The sequence below is a fragment of the Callithrix jacchus genome, chromosome 12, assembly GCF_049354715.1.
Source record: "Callithrix jacchus isolate 240 chromosome 12, calJac240_pri, whole genome shotgun sequence".
Taxonomy (NCBI): domain Eukaryota; kingdom Metazoa; phylum Chordata; class Mammalia; order Primates; family Cebidae; genus Callithrix; species Callithrix jacchus.
This window is the reverse complement of record NC_133513.1, coordinates 3,438,456-3,464,184: the sequence shown is the minus strand read 5'-3', so window position 1 is coordinate 3,464,184 and position 25,729 is coordinate 3,438,456. Positions and strand designations below refer to the sequence as shown.

The 25,729-nt window shown below is 65.0% G+C and overlaps 1 protein-coding gene across 5 annotated transcripts in view; it reads right to left on the bottom strand.

Annotated features, from left to right (window-relative positions):
* Positions 1-25,729, bottom strand: part of CACNA1H (calcium voltage-gated channel subunit alpha1 H) — a 77,474-nt gene that overhangs the window by 8,314 nt on the left and 43,431 nt on the right. For 2 of the 5 annotated variants that reach the window (XM_054242396.2, XM_054242400.2), the window contains exons 7-25: positions 12,263-12,578; positions 12,028-12,120; positions 10,413-11,202; positions 8,433-8,875; positions 7,673-7,824; positions 6,674-6,859; positions 5,838-5,955; positions 5,556-5,711; positions 5,133-5,223; positions 4,798-5,003; positions 3,736-4,116; positions 2,981-3,081; positions 2,620-2,743; positions 2,462-2,530; positions 2,151-2,335; positions 1,824-1,950; positions 1,504-1,629; positions 1,323-1,412; positions 937-1,150 (exon numbers count right to left, since the gene is read on the bottom strand). In XM_054242396.2, the coding sequence (XP_054098371.2) occupies positions 937-1,150; positions 1,323-1,412; positions 1,504-1,629; positions 1,824-1,950; positions 2,151-2,335; positions 2,462-2,530; positions 2,620-2,743; positions 2,981-3,081; positions 3,736-4,116; positions 4,798-5,003; positions 5,133-5,223; positions 5,556-5,711; positions 5,838-5,955; positions 6,674-6,859; positions 7,673-7,824; positions 8,433-8,875; positions 10,413-11,202; positions 12,028-12,120; positions 12,263-12,578 (3,968 nt within the window). Of the gene's footprint in view, positions 1-549; positions 568-936; positions 1,151-1,322; positions 1,413-1,503; positions 1,630-1,823; positions 1,951-2,150; positions 2,336-2,461; positions 2,531-2,619; positions 2,744-2,980; positions 3,082-3,735; positions 4,117-4,797; positions 5,004-5,132; positions 5,224-5,555; positions 5,712-5,837; positions 5,956-6,673; positions 6,860-7,672; positions 7,825-8,432; positions 8,876-10,412; positions 11,203-12,027; positions 12,121-12,262; positions 12,579-25,729 lie in introns of all 5 variants that reach the window. The other 3 variants (XM_054242398.2, XM_078344220.1, XM_054242397.2) reach the window with 2 other exon arrangements.

The window sequence follows — 25,729 nt, the reverse complement described above, 5'->3', positions numbered from 1 at the left end:
TCATCAGTGTGTTCCCCCTGTACTGGTCTGCACTGAACGCTTGGCCTCCAGGGTCCCTACGTGCACAGGGAGCAGCTCCCACGGGTGAAAGCATGACCTGCCACCCCCACCCCCGGACCTGCCTCAGCCACAGAACCATACGTGGGTGGGGACCACTGGCACAGGGCCGGTAAGAGCAGGAAACACCCCCCACCCGCAGGTTGCCATGCAGTCACTGAAGCGCTTGATGCAGCCCAGGCAGCCAGAGGGGGCCAGTCCGCTGAGGACATAGAGCAGCCACAAGCCTGCAGGGGTGTGGGCAGCCCCTTGTTACCCTGGTGCACAGCGGAGACGCGGGCAGACTGCGAGCCGGGCAGAGCCACTCGCAAGCATGCACACAGCAGCGCGGGCCCTGGCGGGTGAGCACAGCCCCTCCCCGAGCCACACGCTCAGCACCTCTGGCCACCTGTGCCCGCCCTTCAGAGGACCTCAGTGGGCCTGGGATGCCAGCCCTCCCCCGAGCAGCGGCTGCAGAAGCGGGGCCTGAGGCATGCGGGGCAGGGCCAGTACCTGGGCTGGGGAAAGTGCCTGGAAAGACAAGGAGACAGTCTGAGGGCTGAGGGCACAGGGATGCTCGGGCAGGAGCCCTCTCTGCTCTCCCTCAGCCTGTGTCCCGGAGGCTGTGCTGGCTCCTCGTGGAGTGAGGAATCGGGGGTGAACCTGCTCCTTGGGCACTGGGGATGGGGTTGGGGGTGTCTCTTCCTCTCCTGCCGTGCTGGGCTCCCCCAGTCGCCCTCTCTGGCCAGCCCTCCACGGCCCGGCCCCCAAGCAGGCCCAGCAAGGCGGGTGGCGTGCAGAGCCATTCGGGGAGGCCAGGGTGGAGCGGGCAGGGCTCTGGTGCCCTCTGGATGACGAGCGTGCGGGGCTGGAGGGCCCGGTGGGCACACAGGTACCGACCCGCCACCGGGAGCTCCTTACTCCTGCGCCTCCTCTCCAGACGCCGCAGCCGCTTCTCCTCGCGCCGCCGCGCCTCCTCCGCCTCCTGGTGCTGCCGGCACTTGTGGAAGTTCTCGACCACGACACCCACGAACATGTTGAGCACGAAGAAGCTGACGATGAGCAGGAAGGAGATGAAGTAGAGCAGCATCCAGGGGTTGTGGTTCTGCACGGGCTGCGGCACAGAGGCAGTGGGTGCCCGCCCGCACGCACGCACGCCAGGCGCCCTACCCAGGACGGCCCCGCTCCCGAGGTCCCGCGAGTCCCCAGAGGCCAAGACAGCCACTCGGAGGAGACCCTGAGGTGAGCCGGCTCGACCCCGGAGGCTGCCGCTGGCCTGTGCGCACCTGCTGGTCGACACCCACGGCGTCCAGCCCGTCGTACATGATGTTCACCCAGCCGTCCTTGGACGACAGCACGAACAGCGACATCAGGGCCTGAGGGCCAGATCCAGGGTCACCGCCGAGGCCTGGAGCTGGGGTCGCTGGCCCTCTGGCTCCAGGGGGTCCCCCCTGCCGCCCGGCCCACCTGGCCCAGGTTGTCGAAGTTGTACTTGCGCCGCACCCAGCGGTAGTGGGCGGCCCGGCACTCGGCCTTGGTGGAGATGTTCCTCGTGTCCGCGCCCTCGCAGTAGTAGAACTTCCCCTTGAAGAGCTGATGGGGTGGGGCGGTCACCCCGGAGGGCCTGGCTCCTGTGCGCTACCCCACTCAGGGCCTCCCGGGGCTCTGGGGCGCAAGTGAGGCCTGAGCTGTCCCTCAAGCCCCGCGGCTGTGCTGCCGGAAGCCACACTGGGTGACAGAGCCTGTCTGCGATGGGGCAGACCCCCGGGCACGTGCAGGCCACTCACCTGCACGCCCAGGATGCCGAAAATGATGAAGAAAGCGCAGCAGATGAGGACGATGTTCCCAATGGGCCTCAATGATGAGATCAGGGTCTCCACCACCAGCTTGAGGCCTGGAGCCCGGCTGATGACCCTGGCCAGGGCACAGGGATGCACTGGGGTCATCTATGGCGCCAGCTGGCAGCCCCGGTACAGCTCATGCAAAGGCCCCAAAGTGGGGCCGACCGGGTGGCCTGCGAGCAGCTCAGGACTGCCGAAGCAGTGACGAGCAGCGGCATCAGGGGACTGTGCTTCCAAGCTGCCCCAGGAGCCCTCGGGTGCCCCTGCCCACACCTCAGAGGCCGCAGTGTCCGCAGCAGACGCAGCACGCGCAAAACGCCCAGGATCTTGGCACCACCGGCCGAGGCCATGGCCACGACAATGTCGACCAGGGACACCAGTACCAGCAGCCCGTCCAGCAGGTTCCAGCTGCTCTGCAGGTAGGCATGCTCGCCCGAGAGCAGCCCCAGGGCCACCACCTGGGGAGGGCCAGTGGCACTAAGCTCAGGCTCGGGGAGGGGCCTGGAGAGCTGGCATGCAGCTGGGTGGGGCTGTGGGCAGAATGGGGACCTGGGAACGAGGGGTACTCCTAGGCCCCGAGGTACCTTCACCATCATCTCTGCCACGAAGATGGCCGTGAAGATGTAGTTGGAGATGCTGAGGAAGACCCGCTCCTGCCGGGAGAGGACGCTGGGGAGCTGTGTCCACTCCACCCCGCCCTGGGGGTCGTGGTAGCCTGGGACGATGGGGTCGGCTGACTCACAGTGCTGCCGGGGTCGATGTCAGGCCTCTCCAGGGCGATGGTGACACAGTTGAGGAAGATGAAAATGAGAACCACATGATCGAACAGCTTGTGCGTGATGATCTTCCGGCAGGAGTCACGGAACCTGCGTGGGCAGGACCGGTTGAGAGGTGGGGCCGGGCACCATGGACAGCAGAGGGGATGGAGGTTGCAGGACGGCCCCGACCAGGCCTCCGCTTCAGCCCTGGTCCCTGTGGTCTCAGAGAAAGGGTGCCCACCCAGGGATGTCCAGCACGTGCCAGCCCTGCCCAGTGGGGACCTGGAGGCAGGGGTCCCATGGGGTGGATCTACCCACACAGCTCCCTGACCCGGGCCACCTCACCGGTTCTGCGGGGAGAAGAGATAGAGGGCCCAGGCCTCGCGGCTCCGGCACCACTGGGGCTTGTAGGGCTCCAGCACTTTACGCAGGCGGAAGCAGCAGCTCTGGGGACAAGGAGGCGGGTCCTCAGAGCCCCTTGCCCGCCTGCCCAGCCACCCCAGGGCCCTCTGTGTTTAGCTGGGCCACCCTTCCCAGCCCGAGCAGCCCTTCTCCTGGGCCCTTCTCAATCCTCACTCCTCACCCACTGGCCCTTGGCCTCTGGCTTTCTGGTCTCTGGGGCCCATGCCAAGGAGCCTCCTTCTCTACCCTGGGGATGGCAGAGTGACCCACGGGGCCATTAAGCGGGTGCTCTTGGGCCTGTGGCTCTGGGGAGCAGTCCTCAACCCAAGGGAGCCTGACAGTCTAGTGGATATGTGCCCCTGCCTTGGCAGGAGCTCAGAGCCTGTGGGTAACCAAACAGTGCAGAGCCCAGCCCAGTGTGCAGGCCAGATGTGGATCATTTAATGCACAGCCCCTAGATGGCAGTGGGTGGGGGGGACTCTGGGATCAGCTGTGGCTGAATCCCTGACCGCTGCTGGACTCCTCCCTGGCCTGGCCTGCTTCTCTCCCCTTCTGAGTCCCCTCCAGTGAATAACACGCCCCAAGTCCCACCTCAGACTCCACTCAGAGAACCTGCTCCAGACAGAGGGAGGCGAGGCAGCTGTGGGCCCCGGGACAGGGGAGGTACGGAGGCTGTGGGCCCGGCGCCACGCACTCACATCTTCCAAATCGTCATCGAGCTCGGCCGCCTCCTCCCTGTGGCCGTCGATGCGCAGGAAGAACTCACTGGGCAGGGCTACCATCTGCCCGTTGCAGTCGCGGCACTTGGTGGGTGGGAGGGCAGCTGGCCGCAGGGGCCGTGGGTCCAGGGACTCTGCACGCCGCAGGGGGGAGGTGCGGGGCCCAGGAGTGCCCCTGCCGTCCTCGGCTTCATCATCGGTGCTGCCCTTGCCCTCGCCGGACAGCAGGGACTCACGTTCCCCACACTGGCTGCGGCGCTTGAGGCTGGGGGCACGGCCCAGGCTGCTCCAGCTGGAGCGCCGGCTGCTCCAGGCTCCATTGGGGCCCCAGGGGGCACAGGGAGAGCCTCGGAGGCTGGCCTGGGAGGTGGTGGGAGTCAGTGGCCTGGAAGCATCACTTTTTTTTTTTGAGACGGAGTTTCGCTTGTTACCCAGGCTGGAGTGCAATGGTGCGATCTCGGCTCACCGCAACCTCCACCTCCTGGGTTCAGGCAATTCTCCTGCCTCAGCCTCCCGAGTAGCTGGGATTACAGGCACGCGCCACCATGCCCAGCTAATTTTTTATATTTTTAGTAGAGACGGGGTTTCACCCTGTTGACCAGGATGGTCTCGATCTCCTGACCTCGTGATCCACCCGCCTTGGCCTCCCAAAGTGCTGAGATTACAGGTGTGAGCCACCGCACCCGGCCTGAAGCATCACTATTAACACCAACCGTGGGCATTTATGGACCCCCCCGTTCGACCTGCCTTCTGTTTCCCGGCCACGTTTCTGCCCACCACCCCCAGCCCGCTTGCTGGGGTCTTCCCATGCTGTGCGCCATGCACTCGGGCACCCGCAGCTGCCACATCTGCTCCTTCATACGGGCCTTGCAGAGCAGCAGCCCGGCTTCCGTTTTTAGAAACCACAAGGCTTTCTTAGCCTCTGCATGGGGCTGGGACTTTATAGGTATAGGGGGCGGGACCCTCACTTGTCTTTGGGGAAGGCCGTAATGAGCCAGAATGCGAAGGGGCCTGAGGGCTGCGGCAGGAGATGGGCCCTACCAGAGGCTTCTGGTCTCCCAGCGTGGGGCCACCAGAACTGCTGCTGCCACGCCGAGAGGCTGGGAGGCTGGGGGCGTCCAGGTAGGGCAAGCTCTTGGGGGTGGGCATGGGCGTGGCCGCTGTGCACATGATGAGGGGAGGGGGCAGGCTGCCACGGCCCTCCAGGTGCCCGTTGGGGGTTACCGCCAGGGAGCACATCTTCAGCTCTGCAGGACAGAGGGAGGAATGGACCCCTAGAGCTGCCAGGCTCCCGGTCCAGGAATCCACCCACCTAGGACTTGCCCTCAGGGGGCCCTGCATGGCCAGAACCCAGCCCACGCACTGACCACACGCACCTGTGGCCTGCAGGTCTCTGAACTTGTGGAAGTCCTCCTCGAAGTGGACGGACGTCTTATCCTCGTCACTGTCAGATCTGTTGGCGTCGCCCTGCACCCCGCAAAGCACAAGGCAGGCGTGAGGGCCCTGAGAGTGGGGACCCTTCACGCCGTATGGAAGGCTGGGCTGGCCTGGTGGGGCAGGCAGCTAGAGGAGCAATCTGCCTCTCCAGACTGACCCCTGCCCACCCCACTGGGCTCCTGGCCTCCCCCTCCTCCTGGGGCCCCCCTCTTCTGAAGGAAGTCAGCTTCCCTTCTCTACTCAACTCCTGGAAGGCCCTCCACACCCCTCCCCTCTACCTAGAAGACCCTCTTCCTTTTCCTCACCCTCCTCCTGGCAGCCCCACACCGTTCTCATGGAAGCCCCCATCCCCACCCCCTCACCTCCGCCTGGAAGCCCTCTACGAGGATGGCCACCAGCAGGTTGAAGAGGACATAGTTGCCGAAGGTCATGAGGGCCACGAAGTAGAGGGCGGCCCAGGAGGAGGTAGAGGCCATGCCGTTGTACAGCACCACGTTCCAGTCCTCCTGGGTCAGGATCTGGGGGACAGTGGGAAGCCCGGGTGGTCAGCCCAGCCCCGTAACGCTCTGCACGAGCAGGCCGGAACATCCACCTCTCTGCGGATCAGACTCAGCACCGCACTGTCTGGGGACCCCAGGCGCTACCTGGAACACAGTCACGATGGCCCACAGCAGGGAATCGAAGTTCTTTCTGTCAGGAACCGTGTCTCCGCTGTCTGTCTGCAGGCTGAACTTGCAGCCGAAGAGGTGCATGCCCAGGATGCTGGGGGGAGGCAGGGGTGTGTTGACGGGGAGAGGGGGGAGCAAAAGGGGGGCGGAGGAGGAAGAGGCAGGGCCGGCTCTGCTCATCTTGGGTCTCCTGGCCTCCCACTCTCCCTGAGCACCTGGGCTCCCAGGCTTAGAAGGGACTTCCTACCCCCACGACTCAATACTACTGTGTCCTTTCTACAGGTGAGAAGACCAAGGCCAAAGGTGGGACAGACACAGGCCACTCTGGCTTCGGGTGGCAGCTGGGACCTGGGACACCTGCCTCATTCAGCTCCTCTGGGCCTCGAGAGCCCAGCCTGCCTGGCTACCTCCCCTGCAGCCAACCCTGACCTTGAGCTCCAGGCCAGACTGGCACCCAGCGGGTACTCAGAACACCCCAGCTGGAGCCCGGTACCCACCCCCACCCCCACCCCCAGCACTCTGCTCTTATGTGAGGAAGTGCCCAGTGTGTCCACCTGGTGGCCCATCTCTGAACCCTGCCATCTGTGAGTCCCAAGGGAGCACAGCCCAGGCTGCCTCTGTACCTCTGGCGAGTGGCACACAGCAGGTGCCCGATCAGTGCGTCTCAAATGAAGGCAGCCGAGGCCGAGTGTCTGAGGATGCTCTGGGGCTGGTGGTGGGAGGGTTCTTTTTCCTTGGGGGTAGACCCAGCCCTTTGCCTCCCAGCTGCCCTGGGGTGAGACGCTGGGTGGGCCGAGGGGTGGGGGTCCCACCTGAAGATGAAGATGAAGAGCATGAGCAGCGTGCAGAAGGTGGCTACGTTGTCCATGGTCTTCACCAGCACCACAAGCTGGCGCCGCAGCGCTGGCAGGAACCGCACCAGCTTCAGCACACGCAGCAGCCGGAAGGTTCGCAGCACTGACAAGCCGCCGTCTGCCTGCCCCACTATCTCCCAGACGCTGCGGACGGGTCGGGGTGAGGGTCAGCGGGGCCGCGATCCCTGACCCCAGTCCCTCCTCCCGCCAGAAACAGGATCAGCCGCCTGGGAGCCGCAGCGGCCCATGCTGCATCCCGCAGGTGGGAGCAAGTCTGGCTGCGTCAAGGCGCATGGGCAGCTGTAGAAGTGTCTGCTGACGGCCCCGGTGGCTATCCGGCCCCCGACCTCCCTGGGAGAGCAGAGCAGGCTCTCGCTGGGTCGGGGACGCTCCTTCACTAAGGGTGCTCTTCTGTCCTGGCCCTGCCACAACCAGACCCGGTCCATTTGCTCTGCTCACCTGCTCTCTGCCCAGGGGTGTGAGGCCCCTCACCCCTCTACTCTTGAGGGATGAGCTTCCTCCCAGGGGAAGACGGTGGGGGGGGGCATTTCCCCTCAAATTCTGCCTGCCCTTTCTGGTTTAATTTTGTAGCAAAAATGCTCCCCCAGCAGCTAACATGATGCAGCCTTTTAAGCTGGTCTTTCCCACGGGGCCTGAGCCCCTAACAGCTCAGCCCTGAGGCCACTGCACGTGAGCTCTGTTCCTACAGGGAATAGCTCCACTAGTTTCTAGAAACATCTGTCTGAGATACAGCTGATGTAATAGGTGCTTTCGGGGAAGCACAGGGTCTGGGAGGGGACGGTTCCCAGGACGGTCCCTTGGGCAGCGGGGTCAGCAAGCACCTGATTCCCAGGTGTCCAGTACTCTGCCGCTGCCAGCGCTTCCTCCTGTGCTCAGGGTTTTGCTCTGAGTGGAGCTCCCCACGCCCCTGTGGCCTGGGGAGGGGTGGGGACCCACCTGATGACCACGATGATGCCATCGAAGATGTTGTATGGGCTCCGGATGTAGCCCAGAGGGCCGCAGGCCAGCAGCTTCAGCAGCATCTCCAGGGCGAACATGCTGGTGAACACAATGTTGCTGATCTCCAGGGCGTTTGTCAGCTCCTCAGGCTGCAAGGGGCGGTGGCGTGGTCAGGGCCCCCCATGGCTCCCACCCCTCCTCAGCACTGATTGTGGGCAAGGGGCGGTGGCGTGGTCAGGGCCCCCCATGGCTCCCACCCCTCCTCAGCACTGATCTGGGGGCAAGGGCGGTGGAGTGGTCAGGGCCCCCCCCCAGCTCCCACCCCTCCTCAGCACTGATCTGGGGGCAAGGGGTGGTAGCACGGTCAGGGCCCTCCACGGCTCCCACCCCTCCTCAGCACTGATCTGGGGGCAAGGGGCGGTGGCGTGGTCAGGGCTCCCCACGGCTCCCACCTCTCCTCAGCACTGATCTGGGGGCAGCTTTGGCTGCATCAGGGCTCCAAGGGGTTAGGGGACTGCCACGGCAACTCATAAGCAGCCTAATCAGCTGCTGTCTAGAGAGGAAGCCAGGACCAGGGATGTCCCCCCCAGCAGAGGCACGGCACGCCTGGTCTCCTACCTCACCGTCCCAGGCCTCCCCGGGCCCTGCCTGACTGTCCTACCGTCAGGTCAGGCATTCAGGCTGCTGGAAGCCTCCTGAGACTCCCCAGGCCCCACAAGCACGAGCAGGAGCCCACGCCATGCCCACCGGCCCGCACCTGCTCGTGGTACTCCACGCCCATGCTCAGTGTGTTGACGAGGATGGCCATCATGATCCCGCGGCTGAAGTACTTGCTGTCCACGATTCGGCGCAGCTTGCTGCTGAAGGTGGCCCAGAGGAGGCCCAGCCTGCCCGGCTCGCCTGGGGCTGCCCTCTGCTGTGCCCGCTGCCGGGGGCTGCCTGGGCCTGGTGTGCCCGTTGCAGGGGGCTGTTGCATGGGGTCCCGGCGGTCGCCATGCCGCATGTCCTGCGTGAATTCGTAGATGCCATGGCCATCTGAGTCTCCACTCTCCGAACCGCTGAGCTCACCCTCCGGGTCCTCCAGGGCACGGGTACAGTACGGGCAGCTCTTCAGCTCACAGGTCAGCGTGCCTGCTGGGGGGCTGGGCAGGGGGCAGGGCACGTTCAGGCCCGACAGGTGGCCAGGGGCCTGGCCCAGTCCTGTGGGAGAGGGCACAGACAGGGGCAGGCCCACTCAGCTGTGCTGCTACCATGGCCTGGAACCCACACTCACACAAGCGGTGGGGTGAACATGTCCCCCCGGAAAAGACCCATCCAGGGTCCAATCTCCAGAACCTGCGAGTGGACTTCACCTAAAAGTAGGATCTCCGCAGGTATAATGAGTTAACGTGGGGAAGGAAGCTGTGCTGGAGGGAGGGCCCCAAACCGTGACTATTCCACTAAAAACAAGGAAACAAAGAGACAGCCACATGAAGACAGAAGACACAGGGACGTGTCTACAAGCCGGGGAGTGGCGAAACTGCCAGAATTTAGGAGAGGTGGGGAAAGTCCTACCCTAGACCCTCCAGAGGAGCTGACCCTGCGACACTGGACCACTGGCCTCCAGAGCTGAGAAAGTGGTTTTCCACTGTTCAAAGCCCCGTGGCTCATGGTTACAGCAGCCAGACACATGCAGCCACGGACTTGGGCACAGTCACACACACACACACACATACACACACCTGGGCGCACACTCCCTACCCCACAGCTGCATTGCTGCTCCCATACTAGGGAGGGACACTCAGGTGCAGAGATGTTTGCCTGCCTTGGGCTGTGCCATCCACAGAAATATACCACCACCCACGTCCCAGCAGCAACAGCACACAGGCGAGGTTAGCTACGGAATTCTGCGTAACCCGATGCGACCTCCACACGAAACAGACAGAAAAATGACTGAGACGTCCTGTGACATTTTCACGCTGTCTTTGGAACCCGTGTGCCCCTTATGACACAGTGGCTGGACTCCTGCAATTCAAGGGTTAGAAGCATGTGCCCGACACGCTCATCTGCACACCCTGAGTACCAGGGCATGAGGGCACACAGCGTCCCGGCAGCCTTGCTCATGTCTGCCCCGTGCTTGCCCACATCTATACCTCTGTGCACAGAACCTAGGAGGACAGCCAGGCCTGCGTGGAACCCCACCATCTGTGGGTCCTGGAGTCTCCAATTCACCTGTCTGTCCATGGTGGGCTGAAGCCAAGGCCCTGGGTAGGAGAACCCCACGCCAACCTGTCTCTTCCTGAACATTCTGATTCTCTGATGGTGCCCCCTGCACTCCCCTGCTCAGTGTCTCCACCTAGAAAGGGGCCAGCCTCAATGGCCACGAAGGGCTCTGCAAGTCCTGCAGACAAGCATGCAGGCTGTGGACATGAGCATACAATACCTCTCGGGGCCAGGCAAAGACAATGGGGTACTGGCCCAGGAGGGTCTGACAAGTCAGATTCAGAATCCCGCCTCCATGACCACCACTCCTGCTGGGGGCTGTGAGCCACCAGGCCTTGCTGTGGCACTGATGGGGGCAGGACCTCCCTCTTTTCCCTTCTTAGGGGTTCCAGAGGCATGGCTGATCTGCTCCACAAAACTCCAAGTTGGACTCATGAGAGTGCCCACGGTGGGTGCAAGAATGACATACTGGAGACCCTGCCCGCCCTGCCTGGGTCCCACCGCCTTATCCGTGGGGTGGGGCTGGGGTCCTCACCATGCTCCCCAACCACATGCTGGATCTTCTCGTAGGGGTCGGGGCTATCCAACCTCAAGGGGCTGTGTCCCCCGGTGCCTGGTGGCCCACTGGCCCACTTCCCCTTGGGTCCGGGGCTGGTGCTGCTTTTGCCGCTGCCCGGCCCTGAGGGCAGGATGGTGGGGTAGTTCATGGCGGCCAGCCCCGTGGCCAGCTTGAGACTGGCAGCGGCGGTGGCTGCGGCATGTGCCACCTGGGCCCTCTCCTGCGGCCCCTCTATGTGGCAGTCGGCATGGTAGATGCTGTGTACAGACTCTGCGTCGGGTGGTCTGCGGCCCGTGGAGGGTGGCGAGTGGGGGGCACCAGCCCGCACCAGCCTGGTGTCGCAGACGCCCGGCTCAGGGCCAGGCCGGCGGGGGCTGCCGTGGCTGAAGTGATAGTGGTGGTGGTGGTGGTGATGGTGGTGGTAGACCAGGTGGTGCACCGAGGCTGTGGGCCTGCCTGCCCGGCGCTGGCGGCGCCCGGGGCCCTGGCCTTGCACTGAGCCAGGGTCCACCTTCTTGCGCCAGCGGCTCTGCCAGCGGGCGTAGAGGCGCAAGCTTCGCCGCTTCAGCTTGCGGAAGACGTGGCCCACGTACTTCAGCAGCTCTTCGTAGCAGCTGCCGGGCTCGGAGAAGCTGGCCAGCGTGCTGTCGTTGGACAGGTGGCGCGCCCGCTGCTCCCGCATCAGCTGGCTCTCCCGCTGCTTTGTCTCCGAGAACTGTGTGGCTATCACCACCAGGCACAGGTTGATCATGAAGAAGGAGCCGACCTGCGATGGCAGAGGGCGGGTGGGTGGCAGTGAGTGAGCAGGTCCCCGATTCGCGCGGAGCCCCACTGTGCGCCGCCTGTGTGAGTAGGGGCCATGCCATGGGCACAGTGGGCAGAGTGCCCCGCTGTGGGCAGGTCACTGTGGTGTGCAGTGCTGAGCCCCCACATCTAAAACAGGCATCGCACAGTAGGTGCTTTGTGCCTGTTTGGACAAGACTGGGCACCCTCTTTCCTGCTCGTGCATGTGACTCGGCCCCTCCTTCACCTGCAGGTGACCTCCTTGACGGGGCCACCCTCCCCTCCCCAGCACCCCGGATGTGTTTCCTCCTCAGCGCAGGTCAGCAAGTCTCCTCTGCGTGTTCGCCTCACTTGCTGTCTGTGAATAAGGCAGGGACGTGTGTCTGCTTGTGTGACCTGCCGGGTCCTGGCAGGGTGGCTCCAGGCACACCCAGGACCCTACAGATGTCCGCTGATTCAACTGACTCTGCTAGGTCACCTGGGGCCTGTGAGAGGACCAGGTGAGGAGCATGCCTGGGGCCGAACACACCGGGGAAAGCTGTGCTGGGAGGGCATGGACCCCCCAGAGGTGTTCCTGGCTCTTTAGCCCTTAGCTGGCACCCACAGGCCTGGACCCTGTGTAGGTGATGGCATGGCTTCCAGGCATCCCCAGCTGCACGTCCCCATCCCCGCAAGCTCTGCCTCCCTCCCCTGTGCTCCTTCAGCTGGAGGCTGGCCAGAAGTCCCTCTGACCACGCGGGTAGCCCACCGCACCCCCAGCCAGCTACCGCCAGGGCCCATCCTGGTGGCCGCGGCCACCCACACTCACGATGATGAGCAGGATGAAGTAGATGAAGTTGTAGAACGAGTGGGCGTCCATGACGTAGTACATGATGTCCACCCAGCCTTCCAGCGTGATCACCTGTGGGGGTGGTGGCTGGACGTGGGCCCGCACGACCCCTCCTCCTCTTCCCCATGCCCCTGGGGTCTGGGCTGGGGGGCCCGTCCCTCGCCCACTCCCGCACTGTGCAGCCGGGCCCCTGGCCCAACCTCAGGGCGCCCACCTGGAAGATGGCGATCCAGGCGTAGCCGATGTTGTCGAAGTTGATGGCACCGTTGTGGGGGTTGGAGGCGCCCGAGCGGCACACGTTGTAGTACTGGTTCCAGTTGATGCAGGCGTTGGCTGCGGCGCCCACCCCCTCGGCCTGGGGCTGCGCATAGGCCTCCCAGCCCAGTGTGCAGGGCACGCGCAGCTCTCGGCGGCTGGGGATGTGCGAGCACTTCTGCATGCCATTGTCCCGGCGAGAGGAGCAGATGAACGGGTTCTCCTCGCCCTCCTCCGTCTGGTAGTACGGCCGCAAGAAGGTCAGGTTGTTGTTCCTGGGGGATGGGTACAGCCGGGGCCCAGAGGCGCGATCAGGGGTGGCAGACACGGCCAGCGTCGGGGGTACGATCAGGGTCAGAGACACAGTCAGGGTCGGAGGCACGATCGGGGTCAGGAAGGTGATCGGGGTCAGGGCCGGGCGACCAATGACAGCTAGGGGGGCACGGTTAGGACCAGGTGTGATAGGACCAGGTGTCATGACCAGGATCACGGGACACAGCCAGGGCCGAGGCCAAGTCCACGGAAAAACACACAGAAAGGAACAGAGAGAACAGACACAGGGACACAGAAACTGACAGAGAATAACACGGGGAAGCAGGGACAGGAGACCCACGTTCAGACCACGGCTGCTCCTGGAAAGGGATAAGGGGCAAGGGGTGAGGGAAGAGGACCCCAGGGAGAGGGGCGACGGTCCCGGGGAGAGGGATGAAGGGACCTCAGCATGAGGGATAAGGGGAGGGGGCATGGGTGAGAGGAGGGGATCCTGGGGCAATGTCTGAGGGACCCCTGGGGTGAGGGCTGAGGAGAGACCCCGGGGTGAGAGCTGAGGAGAGACCCCGGGGTGAGAGCTGAGGAGAGACCCCGGGGTGAGAGCTGAGGAGAGACCCCGGGGTGAGAGCTGAGGAGAGACCCCGGGGTGAGAGCTGAGGAGACACGGGGTGAGAGCTGAGGAGAGACCCCGGGGTGAGAGCTGAGGAGAGACCCCGGGGTGAGAGCTGAGGAGAGACCCCGGGGTGAGAGCTGAGGAGACACGGGGTGAGAGCTGAGGAGAGACCCCGGGGTGAGAGCTGAGGAGAGACCCCGGGGTGAGAGCTGAGGAGAGACCCCGGGGTGAGAGCTGAGGAGAGACCCCGGGGTGAGAGCTGAGGAGAGACCCCGGGGTGAGAGCTGAGGAGAGACCCCGGGGTGAGAGCTGAGGAGAGACCCCGGGGTGAGAGCTGAGGAGACACGGGGTGAGAGCTGAGGAGAGACCCCGGGGTGAGAGCTGAGGAGACCCCGGGGTGAGAGCTGAGGAGAGACCCCGGGGTGAGAGCTGAGGAGAGACCCCGGGGTGAGAGCTGAGGAGACACGGGGTGAGAGCTGAGGAGAGACCCCGGGGTGAGAGCTGAGGAGAGACCCCGGGGTGAGAGCTGAGGAGAGACCCCGGGGTGAGAGCTGAGGAGACACGGGGTGAGAGCTGAGGAGAGACCCCGGGGTGAGAGCTGAGGAGACACGGGGTGAGAGCTGAGGAGACACGGGGTGAGAGCTGAGGAGAGACCCCGGGGTGAGAGCTGAGGAGACACGGGGTGAGAGCTGAGGAGACACGGGGTGAGAGCTGAGGAGACACGGGGTGAGAGCTGAGGAGAGACCCCGGGGTGAGAGCTGAGGAGACACGGGGTGAGAGCTGAGGAGAGACCCCGGGGTGAGAGCTGAGGAGAGACCCCGGGGTGAGAGCTGAGGAGAGACCCCGGGGTGAGAGCTGAGGAGACACGGGGTGAGAGCTGAGGAGACACGGGGTGAGAGCTGAGGAGAGACCCCGGGGTGAGAGCTGAGGAGAGACCCCGGGGTGAGAGCTGAGGAGACACGGGGTGAGAGCTGAGGAGAGACCCCGGGGTGAGAGCTGAGGAGAGACCCCGGGGTGAGAGCTGAGGAGACACGGGGTGAGAGCTGAGGAGACACGGGGTGAGAGCTGAGGAGAGACCCCGGGGTGAGAGCTGAGGAGACACGGGGTGAGAGCTGAGGAGAGACCCCGGGGTGAGAGCTGAGGAGAGACCCCGGGGTGAGAGCTGAGGAGACACGGGGTGAGAGCTGAGGAGACACGGGGTGAGAGCTGAGGAGACACGGGGTGAGAGCTGAGGAGAGACCCCGGGGTGAGAGCTGAGGAGACACGGGGTGAGAGCTGAGGAGAGACCCCGGGGTGAGAGCTGAGGAGACACGGGGTGAGAGCTGAGGAGAGACCCCGGGGTGAGAGCTGAGGAGAGACCCCGGGGTGAGAGCTGAGGAGACACGGGGTGAGAGCTGAGGAGACACGGGGTGAGAGCTGAGGAGACACGGGGTGAGAGCTGAGGAGACACGGGGTGAGAGCTGAGGAGACACGGGGTGAGAGCTGAGGAGAGACCCCGGGGTGAGAGCTGAGGAGACACGGGGTGAGAGCTGAGGAGACACGGGGTGAGAGCTGAGGAGACACGGGGTGAGAGCTGAGGAGACACGGGGTGAGAGCTGAGGAGACACGGGGTGAGAGCTGAGGAGAGACCCCGGGGTGAGAGCTGAGGAGACACGGGGTGAGAGCTGAGGAGAGACCCCGGGGTGAGAGCTGAGGAGACACGGGGTGAGAGCTGAGGAGAGACCCCGGGGTGAGAGCTGAGGAGAGACCCCGGGGTGAGAGCTGAGGAGACACGGGGTGAGAGCTGAGGAGAGACCCCGGGGTGAGAGCTGAGGAGACACGGGGTGAGAGCTGAGGAGAGACCCCGGGGTGAGAGCTGAGGAGACACGGGGTGAGAGCTGAGGAGAGACCCCGGGGTGAGAGCTGAGGAGACACGGGGTGAGAGCTGAGGAGACACGGGGTGAGAGCTGAGGAGAGACCCCGGGGTGAGAGCTGAGGAGAGACCCCGGGGTGAGAGCTGAGGAGAGACCCCGGGGTGAGAGCTGAGGAGAGACCCCGGGGTGAGAGCTGAGGAGAGACCCCGGGGTGAGAGCTGAGGAGACACGGGGTGAGAGCTGAGGAGAGACCCCGGGGTGAGAGCTGAGGAGACACGGGGTGAGAGCTGAGGAGACACGGGGTGAGAGCTGAGGAGAGACCCCGGGGTGAGAGCTGAGGAGACACGGGGTGAGAGCTGAGGAGACACGGGGTGAGAGCTGAGGAGACACGGGGTGAGAGCTGAGGAGAGACCCCGGGGTGAGAGCTGAGGAGAGACCCCGGGGTGAGAGCTGAGGAGAGACCCCGGGGTGAGAGCTGAGGAGACACGGGGTGAGAGCTGAGGAGACACGGGGTGAGAGCTGAGGAGAGACCCCGGGGTGAGAGCTGAGGAGACACGGGGTGAGAGCTGAGGAGACACGGGGTGAGAGCTGAGGAGAGACCCCGGGGTGAGAGCTGAGGAGAGACCCCGGGGTGAGAGCTGAGGAGAGACCCCGGGGTGAGAGCTGAGGAGACACGGGGTGAGAGCTGAGGAGACACGGGGTGAGAGCTGAGGAGAGACCCCGGGGTGAGAGCTGAGGAGACACGGGGTGAGAGCTGAGGAGACACGGGGTGAGAGCTGAGGAGAGACCCCGGGGTGAGAGCTGAGGAGACACGGGGTGAGAGCTGAGGAGACACGGGGTGAGAGCTGAGGAGACACGGGGTGAGAGCTGAGGAGAGACCCCGGGGTGAGAGCTGAGGAGACACGGGGTGAGAGCTGAGGAGACACGGGGTGAGAGCTGAGGAGAGACCCCGGGGTGAGAGCTGAGGAGACACGGGGTGAGAGCTGAGGAGAGACCCCGGGGTGAGAGCTGAGGAGAGACCCCGGGGTGAGAGCTGAGGAGACACGGGGTGAGAGCTGAGGAGAGACCCCGGGGTGAGAGCTGAGGAGACACGGGGTGAGAGCTGAGGAGACACGGGGTGAGAGCTGAGGAGACACGGGGTGAGAGCTGAGGAGAGACCCCGGGGTGAGAGCTGAGGAGACACGGGGTGAGAGCTGAGGAGAGACCCCGGGGTGAGAGCTGAGGAGACACGGGGTGAGAGCTGAGGAGAGACCCCGGGGTGAGAGCTGAGGAGACACGGGGTGAGAGCTGAGGAGAGACCCCGGGGTGAGAGCTGAGGAGAGACCCCGGGGTGAGAGCTGAGGAGACACGGGGTGAGAGCTGAGGAGAGACCCCGGGGTGAGAGCTGAGGAGACACGGGGTGAGAGCTGAGGAGAGACCCCGGGGTGAGAGCTGAGGAGACACGGGGTGAGAGCTGAGGAGACACGGGGTGAGAGCTGAGGAGAGACCCCGGGGTGAGAGCTGAGGAGACACGGGGTGAGAGCTGAGGAGACACGGGGTGAGAGCTGAGGAGACACGGGGTGAGAGCTGAGGAGAGACCCCGGGGTGAGAGCTGAGGAGACACGGGGTGAGAGCTGAGGAGACACGGGGTGAGAGCTGAGGAGAGACCCCGGGGTGAGAGCTGAGGAGACACGGGGTGAGAGCTGAGGAGACACGGGGTGAGAGCTGAGGAGAGACCCCGGGGTGAGAGCTGAGGAGAGACCCCGGGGTGAGAGCTGAGGAGACACGGGGTGAGAGCTGAGGAGACACGGGGTGAGAGCTGAGGAGACACGGGGTGAGAGCTGAGGAGAGACCCCGGGGTGAGAGCTGAGGAGAGACCCCGGGGTGAGAGCTGAGGAGACACGGGGTGAGAGCTGAGGAGACACGGGGTGAGAGCTGAGGAGAGACCCCGGGGTGAGAGCTGAGGAGACACGGGGTGAGAGCTGAGGAGACACGGGGTGAGAGCTGAGGAGAGACCCCGGGGTGAGAGCTGAGGAGAGACCCCGGGGTGAGAGCTGAGGAGAGACCCCGGGGTGAGAGCTGAGGAGAGACCCCGGGGTGAGAGCTGAGGAGACACGGGGTGAGAGCTGAGGAGACACGGGGTGAGAGCTGAGGAGACACGGGGTGAGAGCTGAGGAGAGACCCCGGGGTGAGAGCTGAGGAGAGACCCCGGGGTGAGAGCTGAGGAGACACGGGGTGAGAGCTGAGGAGACACGGGGTGAGAGCTGAGGAGAGACCCCGGGGTGAGAGCTGAGGAGACACGGGGTGAGAGCTGAGGAGACACGGGGTGAGAGCTGAGGAGACACGGGGTGAGAGCTGAGGAGACACGGGGTGAGAGCTGAGGAGACACGGGGTGAGAGCTGAGGAGAGACCCCGGGGTGAGAGCTGAGGAGACACGGGGTGAGAGCTGAGGAGACACGGGGTGAGAGCTGAGGAGAGACCCCGGGGTGAGAGCTGAGGAGACACGGGGTGAGAGCTGAGGAGAGACCCCGGGGTGAGAGCTGAGGAGAGACCCCGGGGTGAGAGCTGAGGAGACACGGGGTGAGAGCTGAGGAGACACGGGGTGAGAGCTGAGGAGACACGGGGTGAGAGCTGAGGAGAGACCCCGGGGTGAGAGCTGAGGAGAGACCCCGGGGTGAGAGCTGAGGAGAGACCCCGGGGTGAGAGCTGAGGAGAGACCCCGGGGTGAGAGCTGAGGAGACACGGGGTGAGAGCTGAGGAGACACGGGGTGAGAGCTGAGGAGACACGGGGTGAGAGCTGAGGAGACACGGGGTGAGAGCTGAGGAGACACGGGGTGAGAGCTGAGGAGAGACCCCGGGGTGAGAGCTGAGGAGACCCCGGGGTGAGAGCTGAGGAGAGACCCCGGGGTGAGAGCTGAGGAGACACGGGGTGAGAGCTGAGGAGACACGGGGTGAGAGCTGAGGAGAGACCCCGGGGTGAGAGCTGAGGAGACACGGGGTGAGAGCTGAGGAGAGACCCCGGGGTGAGAGCTGAGGAGAGACCCCGGGGTGAGAGCTGAGGAGACACGGGGTGAGAGCTGAGGAGACACGGGGTGAGAGCTGAGGAGAGACCCCGGGGTGAGAGCTGAGGAGAGACCCCGGGGTGAGAGCTGAGGAGAGACCCCGGGGTGAGAGCTGAGGAGAGACCCCGGGGTGAGAGCTGAGGAGACACGGGGTGAGAGCTGAGGAGACACGGGGTGAGAGCTGAGGAGACACGGGGTGAGAGCTGAGGAGACACGGGGTGAGAGCTGAGGAGAGACGGGGTGAGAGCTGAGGAGAGACCCCGGGGTGAGAGCTGAGGAGACACGGGGTGAGAGCTGAGGAGAGACCCCGGGGTGAGAGCTGAGGAGAGACCCCGGGGTGAGAGCTGAGGAGACACGGGGTGAGAGCTGAGGAGAGACCCCGGGGTGAGAGCTGAGGAGAGACCCCGGGGTGAGAGCTGAGGAGACACGGGGTGAGAGCTGAGGAGAGACCCCGGGGTGAGAGCTGAGGAGAGACCCCGGGGTGAGAGCTGAGGAGACACGGGGTGAGAGCTGAGGAGACACGGGGTGAGAGCTGAGGAGACACGGGGTGAGAGCTGAGGAGACACGGGGTGAGAGCTGAGGAGAGACCCCGGGGTGAGAGCTGAGGAGACACGGGGTGAGAGCTGAGGAGACACGGGGTGAGAGCTGAGGAGACACGGGGTGAGAGCTGAGGAGAGACCCCGGGGTGAGAGCTGAGGAGACACGGGGTGAGAGCTGAGGAGAGACCCCGGGGTGAGAGCTGAGGAGACACGGGGTGAGAGCTGAGGAGACACGGGGTGAGAGCTGAGGAGAGACCCCGGGGTGAGAGCTGAGGAGAGACCCCGGGGTGAGAGCTGAGGAGAGACCCCGGGGTGAGAGCTGAGGAGACACGGGGTGAGAGCTGAGGAGAGACCCCGGGGTGAGAGCTGAGGAGAGACCCCGGGGTGAGAGCTGAGGAGAGACCCCGGGGTGAGAGCTGAGGAGACACGGGGTGAGAGCTGAGGAGACACGGGGTGAGAGCTGAGGAGAGACCCCGGGGTGAGAGCTGAGGAGACACGGGGTGAGAGCTGAGGAGAGACCCCGGGGTGAGAGCTGAGGAGAGACCCCGGGGTGAGAGCTGAGGAGACACGGGGTGAGAGCTGAGGAGACACGGGGTGAGAGCTGAGGAGAGACCCCGGGGTGAGAGCTGAGGAGACACGGGGTGAGAGCTGAGGAGACACGGGGTGAGAGCTGAGGAGACACGGGGTGAGAGCTGAGGAGAGACCCCGGGGTGAGAGCTGAGGAGAGACCCCGGGGTGAGAGCTGAGGAGAGACCCCGGGGTGAGAGCTGAGGAGACACGGGGTGAGAGCTGAGGAGAGACCCCGGGGTGAGAGCTGAGGAGAGACCCCGGGGTGAGAGCTGAGGAGAGACCCCGGGGTGAGAGCTGAGGAGAGACCCCGGGGTGAGAGCTGAGGAGACACGGGGTGAGAGCTGAGGAGAGACCCCGGGGTGAGAGCTGAGGAGACACGGGGTGAGAGCTGAGGAGAGACCCCGGGGTGAGAGCTGAGGAGAGACCCCGGGGTGAGAGCTGAGGAGACACGGGGTGAGAGCTGAGGAGACACGGGGTGAGAGCTGAGGAGAGACCCCGGGGTGAGAGCTGAGGAGACACGGGGTGAGAGCTGAGGAGAGACCCCGGGGTGAGAGCTGAGGAGAGACCCCGGGGTGAGAGCTGAGGAGACACGGGGTGAGAGCTGAGGAGACACGGGGTGAGAGCTGAGGAGAGACCCCGGGGTGAGAGCTGAGGAGACACGGGGTGAGAGCTGAGGAGAGACCCCGGGGTGAGAGCTGAGGAGACACGGGGTGAGAGCTGAGGAGAGACCCCGGGGTGAGAGCTGAGGAGACACGGGGTGAGAGCTGAGGAGAGACCCCGGGGTGAGAGCTGAGGAGAGACCCCGGGGTGAGAGCTGAGGAGACACGGGGTGAGAGCTGAGGAGACACGGGGTGAGAGCTGAGGAGACACGGGGTGAGAGCTGAGGAGACACGGGGTGAGAGCTGAGGAGACACGGGGTGAGAGCTGAGGAGAGACCCCGGGGTGAGAGCTGAGGAGACACGGGGTGAGAGCTGAGGAGACACGGGGTGAGAGCTGAGGAGACACGGGGTGAGAGCTGAGGAGACACGGGGTGAGAGCTGAGGAGACACGGGGTGAGAGCTGAGGAGAGACCCCGGGGTGAGAGCTGAGGAGACACGGGGTGAGAGCTGAGGAGAGACCCCGGGGTGAGAGCTGAGGAGACACGGGGTGAGAGCTGAGGAGAGACCCCGGGGTGAGAGCTGAGGAGAGACCCCGGGGTGAGAGCTGAGGAGACACGGGGTGAGAGCTGAGGAGAGACCCCGGGGTGAGAGCTGAGGAGACACGGGGTGAGAGCTGAGGAGAGACCCCGGGGTGAGAGCTGAGGAGACACGGGGTGAGAGCTGAGGAGAGACCCCGGGGTGAGAGCTGAGGAGACACGGGGTGAGAGCTGAGGAGACACGGGGTGAGAGCTGAGGAGAGACCCCGGGGTGAGAGCTGAGGAGAGACCCCGGGGTGAGAGCTGAGGAGAGACCCCGGGGTGAGAGCTGAGGAGAGACCCCGGGGTGAGAGCTGAGGAGAGACCCCGGGGTGAGAGCTGAGGAGACACGGGGTGAGAGCTGAGGAGAGACCCCGGGGTGAGAGCTGAGGAGACACGGGGTGAGAGCTGAGGAGACACGGGGTGAGAGCTGAGGAGAGACCCCGGGGTGAGAGCTGAGGAGACACGGGGTGAGAGCTGAGGAGACACGGGGTGAGAGCTGAGGAGACACGGGGTGAGAGCTGAGGAGAGACCCCGGGGTGAGAGCTGAGGAGAGACCCCGGGGTGAGAGCTGAGGAGAGACCCCGGGGTGAGAGCTGAGGAGACACGGGGTGAGAGCTGAGGAGACACGGGGTGAGAGCTGAGGAGAGACCCCGGGGTGAGAGCTGAGGAGACACGGGGTGAGAGCTGAGGAGACACGGGGTGAGAGCTGAGGAGAGACCCCGGGGTGAGAGCTGAGGAGACACGGGGTGAGAGCTGAGGAGACACGGGGTGAGAGCTGAGGAGACACGGGGTGAGAGCTGAGGAGAGACCCCGGGGTGAGAGCTGAGGAGACACGGGGTGAGAGCTGAGGAGACACGGGGTGAGAGCTGAGGAGAGACCCCGGGGTGAGAGCTGAGGAGACACGGGGTGAGAGCTGAGGAGAGACCCCGGGGTGAGAGCTGAGGAGAGACCCCGGGGTGAGAGCTGAGGAGACACGGGGTGAGAGCTGAGGAGAGACCCCGGGGTGAGAGCTGAGGAGACACGGGGTGAGAGCTGAGGAGACACGGGGTGAGAGCTGAGGAGACACGGGGTGAGAGCTGAGGAGAGACCCCGGGGTGAGAGCTGAGGAGACACGGGGTGAGAGCTGAGGAGAGACCCCGGGGTGAGAGCTGAGGAGACACGGGGTGAGAGCTGAGGAGAGACCCCGGGGTGAGAGCTGAGGAGACACGGGGTGAGAGCTGAGGAGAGACCCCGGGGTGAGAGCTGAGGAGAGACCCCGGGGTGAGAGCTGAGGAGACACGGGGTGAGAGCTGAGGAGAGACCCCGGGGTGAGAGCTGAGGAGACACGGGGTGAGAGCTGAGGAGAGACCCCGGGGTGAGAGCTGAGGAGACACGGGGTGAGAGCTGAGGAGACACGGGGTGAGAGCTGAGGAGAGACCCCGGGGTGAGAGCTGAGGAGACACGGGGTGAGAGCTGAGGAGACACGGGGTGAGAGCTGAGGAGACACGGGGTGAGAGCTGAGGAGAGACCCCGGGGTGAGAGCTGAGGAGACACGGGGTGAGAGCTGAGGAGACACGGGGTGAGAGCTGAGGAGAGACCCCGGGGTGAGAGCTGAGGAGACACGGGGTGAGAGCTGAGGAGACACGGGGTGAGAGCTGAGGAGAGACCCCGGGGTGAGAGCTGAGGAGAGACCCCGGGGTGAGAGCTGAGGAGACACGGGGTGAGAGCTGAGGAGACACGGGGTGAGAGCTGAGGAGACACGGGGTGAGAGCTGAGGAGAGACCCCGGGGTGAGAGCTGAGGAGAGACCCCGGGGTGAGAGCTGAGGAGACACGGGGTGAGAGCTGAGGAGACACGGGGTGAGAGCTGAGGAGAGACCCCGGGGTGAGAGCTGAGGAGACACGGGGTGAGAGCTGAGGAGACACGGGGTGAGAGCTGAGGAGAGACCCCGGGGTGAGAGCTGAGGAGAGACCCCGGGGTGAGAGCTGAGGAGAGACCCCGGGGTGAGAGCTGAGGAGAGACCCCGGGGTGAGAGCTGAGGAGACACGGGGTGAGAGCTGAGGAGACACGGGGTGAGAGCTGAGGAGACACGGGGTGAGAGCTGAGGAGAGACCCCGGGGTGAGAGCTGAGGAGAGACCCCGGGGTGAGAGCTGAGGAGACACGGGGTGAGAGCTGAGGAGACACGGGGTGAGAGCTGAGGAGAGACCCCGGGGTGAGAGCTGAGGAGACACGGGGTGAGAGCTGAGGAGACACGGGGTGAGAGCTGAGGAGACACGGGGTGAGAGCTGAGGAGACACGGGGTGAGAGCTGAGGAGACACGGGGTGAGAGCTGAGGAGAGACCCCGGGGTGAGAGCTGAGGAGACACGGGGTGAGAGCTGAGGAGACACGGGGTGAGAGCTGAGGAGAGACCCCGGGGTGAGAGCTGAGGAGACACGGGGTGAGAGCTGAGGAGAGACCCCGGGGTGAGAGCTGAGGAGAGACCCCGGGGTGAGAGCTGAGGAGACACGGGGTGAGAGCTGAGGAGACACGGGGTGAGAGCTGAGGAGACACGGGGTGAGAGCTGAGGAGAGACCCCGGGGTGAGAGCTGAGGAGAGACCCCGGGGTGAGAGCTGAGGAGAGACCCCGGGGTGAGAGCTGAGGAGAGACCCCGGGGTGAGAGCTGAGGAGACACGGGGTGAGAGCTGAGGAGACACGGGGTGAGAGCTGAGGAGACACGGGGTGAGAGCTGAGGAGACACGGGGTGAGAGCTGAGGAGACACGGGGTGAGAGCTGAGGAGAGACCCCGGGGTGAGAGCTGAGGAGACCCCGGGGTGAGAGCTGAGGAGAGACCCCGGGGTGAGAGCTGAGGAGACACGGGGTGAGAGCTGAGGAGACACGGGGTGAGAGCTGAGGAGAGACCCCGGGGTGAGAGCTGAGGAGACACGGGGTGAGAGCTGAGGAGAGACCCCGGGGTGAGAGCTGAGGAGAGACCCCGGGGTGAGAGCTGAGGAGACACGGGGTGAGAGCTGAGGAGAGACCCCGGGGTGAGAGCTGAGGAGAGACCCCGGGGTGAGAGCTGAGGAGACACGGGGTGAGAGCTGAGGAGACACGGGGTGAGAGCTGAGGAGAGACCCCGGGGTGAGAGCTGAGGAGACACGGGGTGAGAGCTGAGGAGAGACCCCGGGGTGAGAGCTGAGGAGAGACCCCGGGGTGAGAGCTGAGGAGACACGGGGTGAGAGCTGAGGAGACACGGGGTGAGAGCTGAGGAGACACGGGGTGAGAGCTGAGGAGAGACCCCGGGGTGAGAGCTGAGGAGACACGGGGTGAGAGCTGAGGAGAGACCCCGGGGTGAGAGCTGAGGAGACACGGGGTGAGAGCTGAGGAGAGACCCCGGGGTGAGAGCTGAGGAGACACGGGGTGAGAGCTGAGGAGAGACCCCGGGGTGAGAGCTGAGGAGAGACCCCGGGGTGAGAGCTGAGGAGACACGGGGTGAGAGCTGAGGAGACACGGGGTGAGAGCTGAGGAGACACGGGGTGAGAGCTGAGGAGACACGGGGTGAGAGCTGAGGAGACACGGGGTGAGAGCTGAGGAGAGACCCCGGGGTGAGAGCTGAGGAGACACGGGGTGAGAGCTGAGGAGACACGGGGTGAGAGCTGAGGAGACACGGGGTGAGAGCTGAGGAGACACGGGGTGAGAGCTGAGGAGACACGGGGTGAGAGCTGAGGAGAGACCCCGGGGTGAGAGCTGAGGAGACACGGGGTGAGAGCTGAGGAGAGACCCCGGGGTGAGAGCTGAGGAGACACGGGGTGAGAGCTGAGGAGAGACCCCGGGGTGAGAGCTGAGGAGAGACCCCGGGGTGAGAGCTGAGGAGACACGGGGTGAGAGCTGAGGAGAGACCCCGGGGTGAGAGCTGAGGAGACACGGGGTGAGAGCTGAGGAGAGACCCCGGGGTGAGAGCTGAGGAGACACGGGGTGAGAGCTGAGGAGAGACCCCGGGGTGAGAGCTGAGGAGACACGGGGTGAGAGCTGAGGAGACACGGGGTGAGAGCTGAGGAGAGACCCCGGGGTGAGAGCTGAGGAGAGACCCCGGGGTGAGAGCTGAGGAGAGACCCCGGGGTGAGAGCTGAGGAGAGACCCCGGGGTGAGAGCTGAGGAGAGACCCCGGGGTGAGAGCTGAGGAGACACGGGGTGAGAGCTGAGGAGAGACCCCGGGGTGAGAGCTGAGGAGACACGGGGTGAGAGCTGAGGAGACACGGGGTGAGAGCTGAGGAGAGACCCCGGGGTGAGAGCTGAGGAGACACGGGGTGAGAGCTGAGGAGACACGGGGTGAGAGCTGAGGAGACACGGGGTGAGAGCTGAGGAGAGACCCCGGGGTGAGAGCTGAGGAGACACGGGGTGAGAGCTGAGGAGAGACCCCGGGGTGAGAGCTGAGGAGAGACCCCGGGGTGAGAGCTGAGGAGAGACCCCGGGGTGAGAGCTGAGGAGACACGGGGTGAGAGCTGAGGAGACACGGGGTGAGAGCTGAGGAGAGACCCCGGGGTGAGAGCTGAGGAGAGACCCCGGGGTGAGAGCTGAGGAGACACGGGGTGAGAGCTGAGGAGAGACCCCGGGGTGAGAGCTGAGGAGAGACCCCGGGGTGAGAGCTGAGGAGACACGGGGTGAGAGCTGAGGAGACACGGGGTGAGAGCTGAGGAGAGACCCCGGGGTGAGAGCTGAGGAGACACGGGGTGAGAGCTGAGGAGAGACCCCGGGGTGAGAGCTGAGGAGAGACCCCGGGGTGAGAGCTGAGGAGACACGGGGTGAGAGCTGAGGAGACACGGGGTGAGAGCTGAGGAGACACGGGGTGAGAGCTGAGGAGAGACCCCGGGGTGAGAGCTGAGGAGACACGGGGTGAGAGCTGAGGAGAGACCCCGGGGTGAGAGCTGAGGAGACACGGGGTGAGAGCTGAGGAGAGACCCCGGGGTGAGAGCTGAGGAGACACGGGGTGAGAGCTGAGGAGAGACCCCGGGGTGAGAGCTGAGGAGAGACCCCGGGGTGAGAGCTGAGGAGACACGGGGTGAGAGCTGAGGAGACACGGGGTGAGAGCTGAGGAGACACGGGGTGAGAGCTGAGGAGAGACCCCGGGGTGAGAGCTGAGGAGACACGGGGTGAGAGCTGAGGAGACACGGGGTGAGAGCTGAGGAGACACGGGGTGAGAGCTGAGGAGAGACCCCGGGGTGAGAGCTGAGGAGACACGGGGTGAGAGCTGAGGAGAGACCCCGGGGTGAGAGCTGAGGAGAGACCCCGGGGTGAGAGCTGAGGAGAGACCCCGGGGTGAGAGCTGAGGAGACACGGGGTGAGAGCTGAGGAGAGACCCCGGGGTGAGAGCTGAGGAGAGACCCCGGGGTGAGAGCTGAGGAGAGA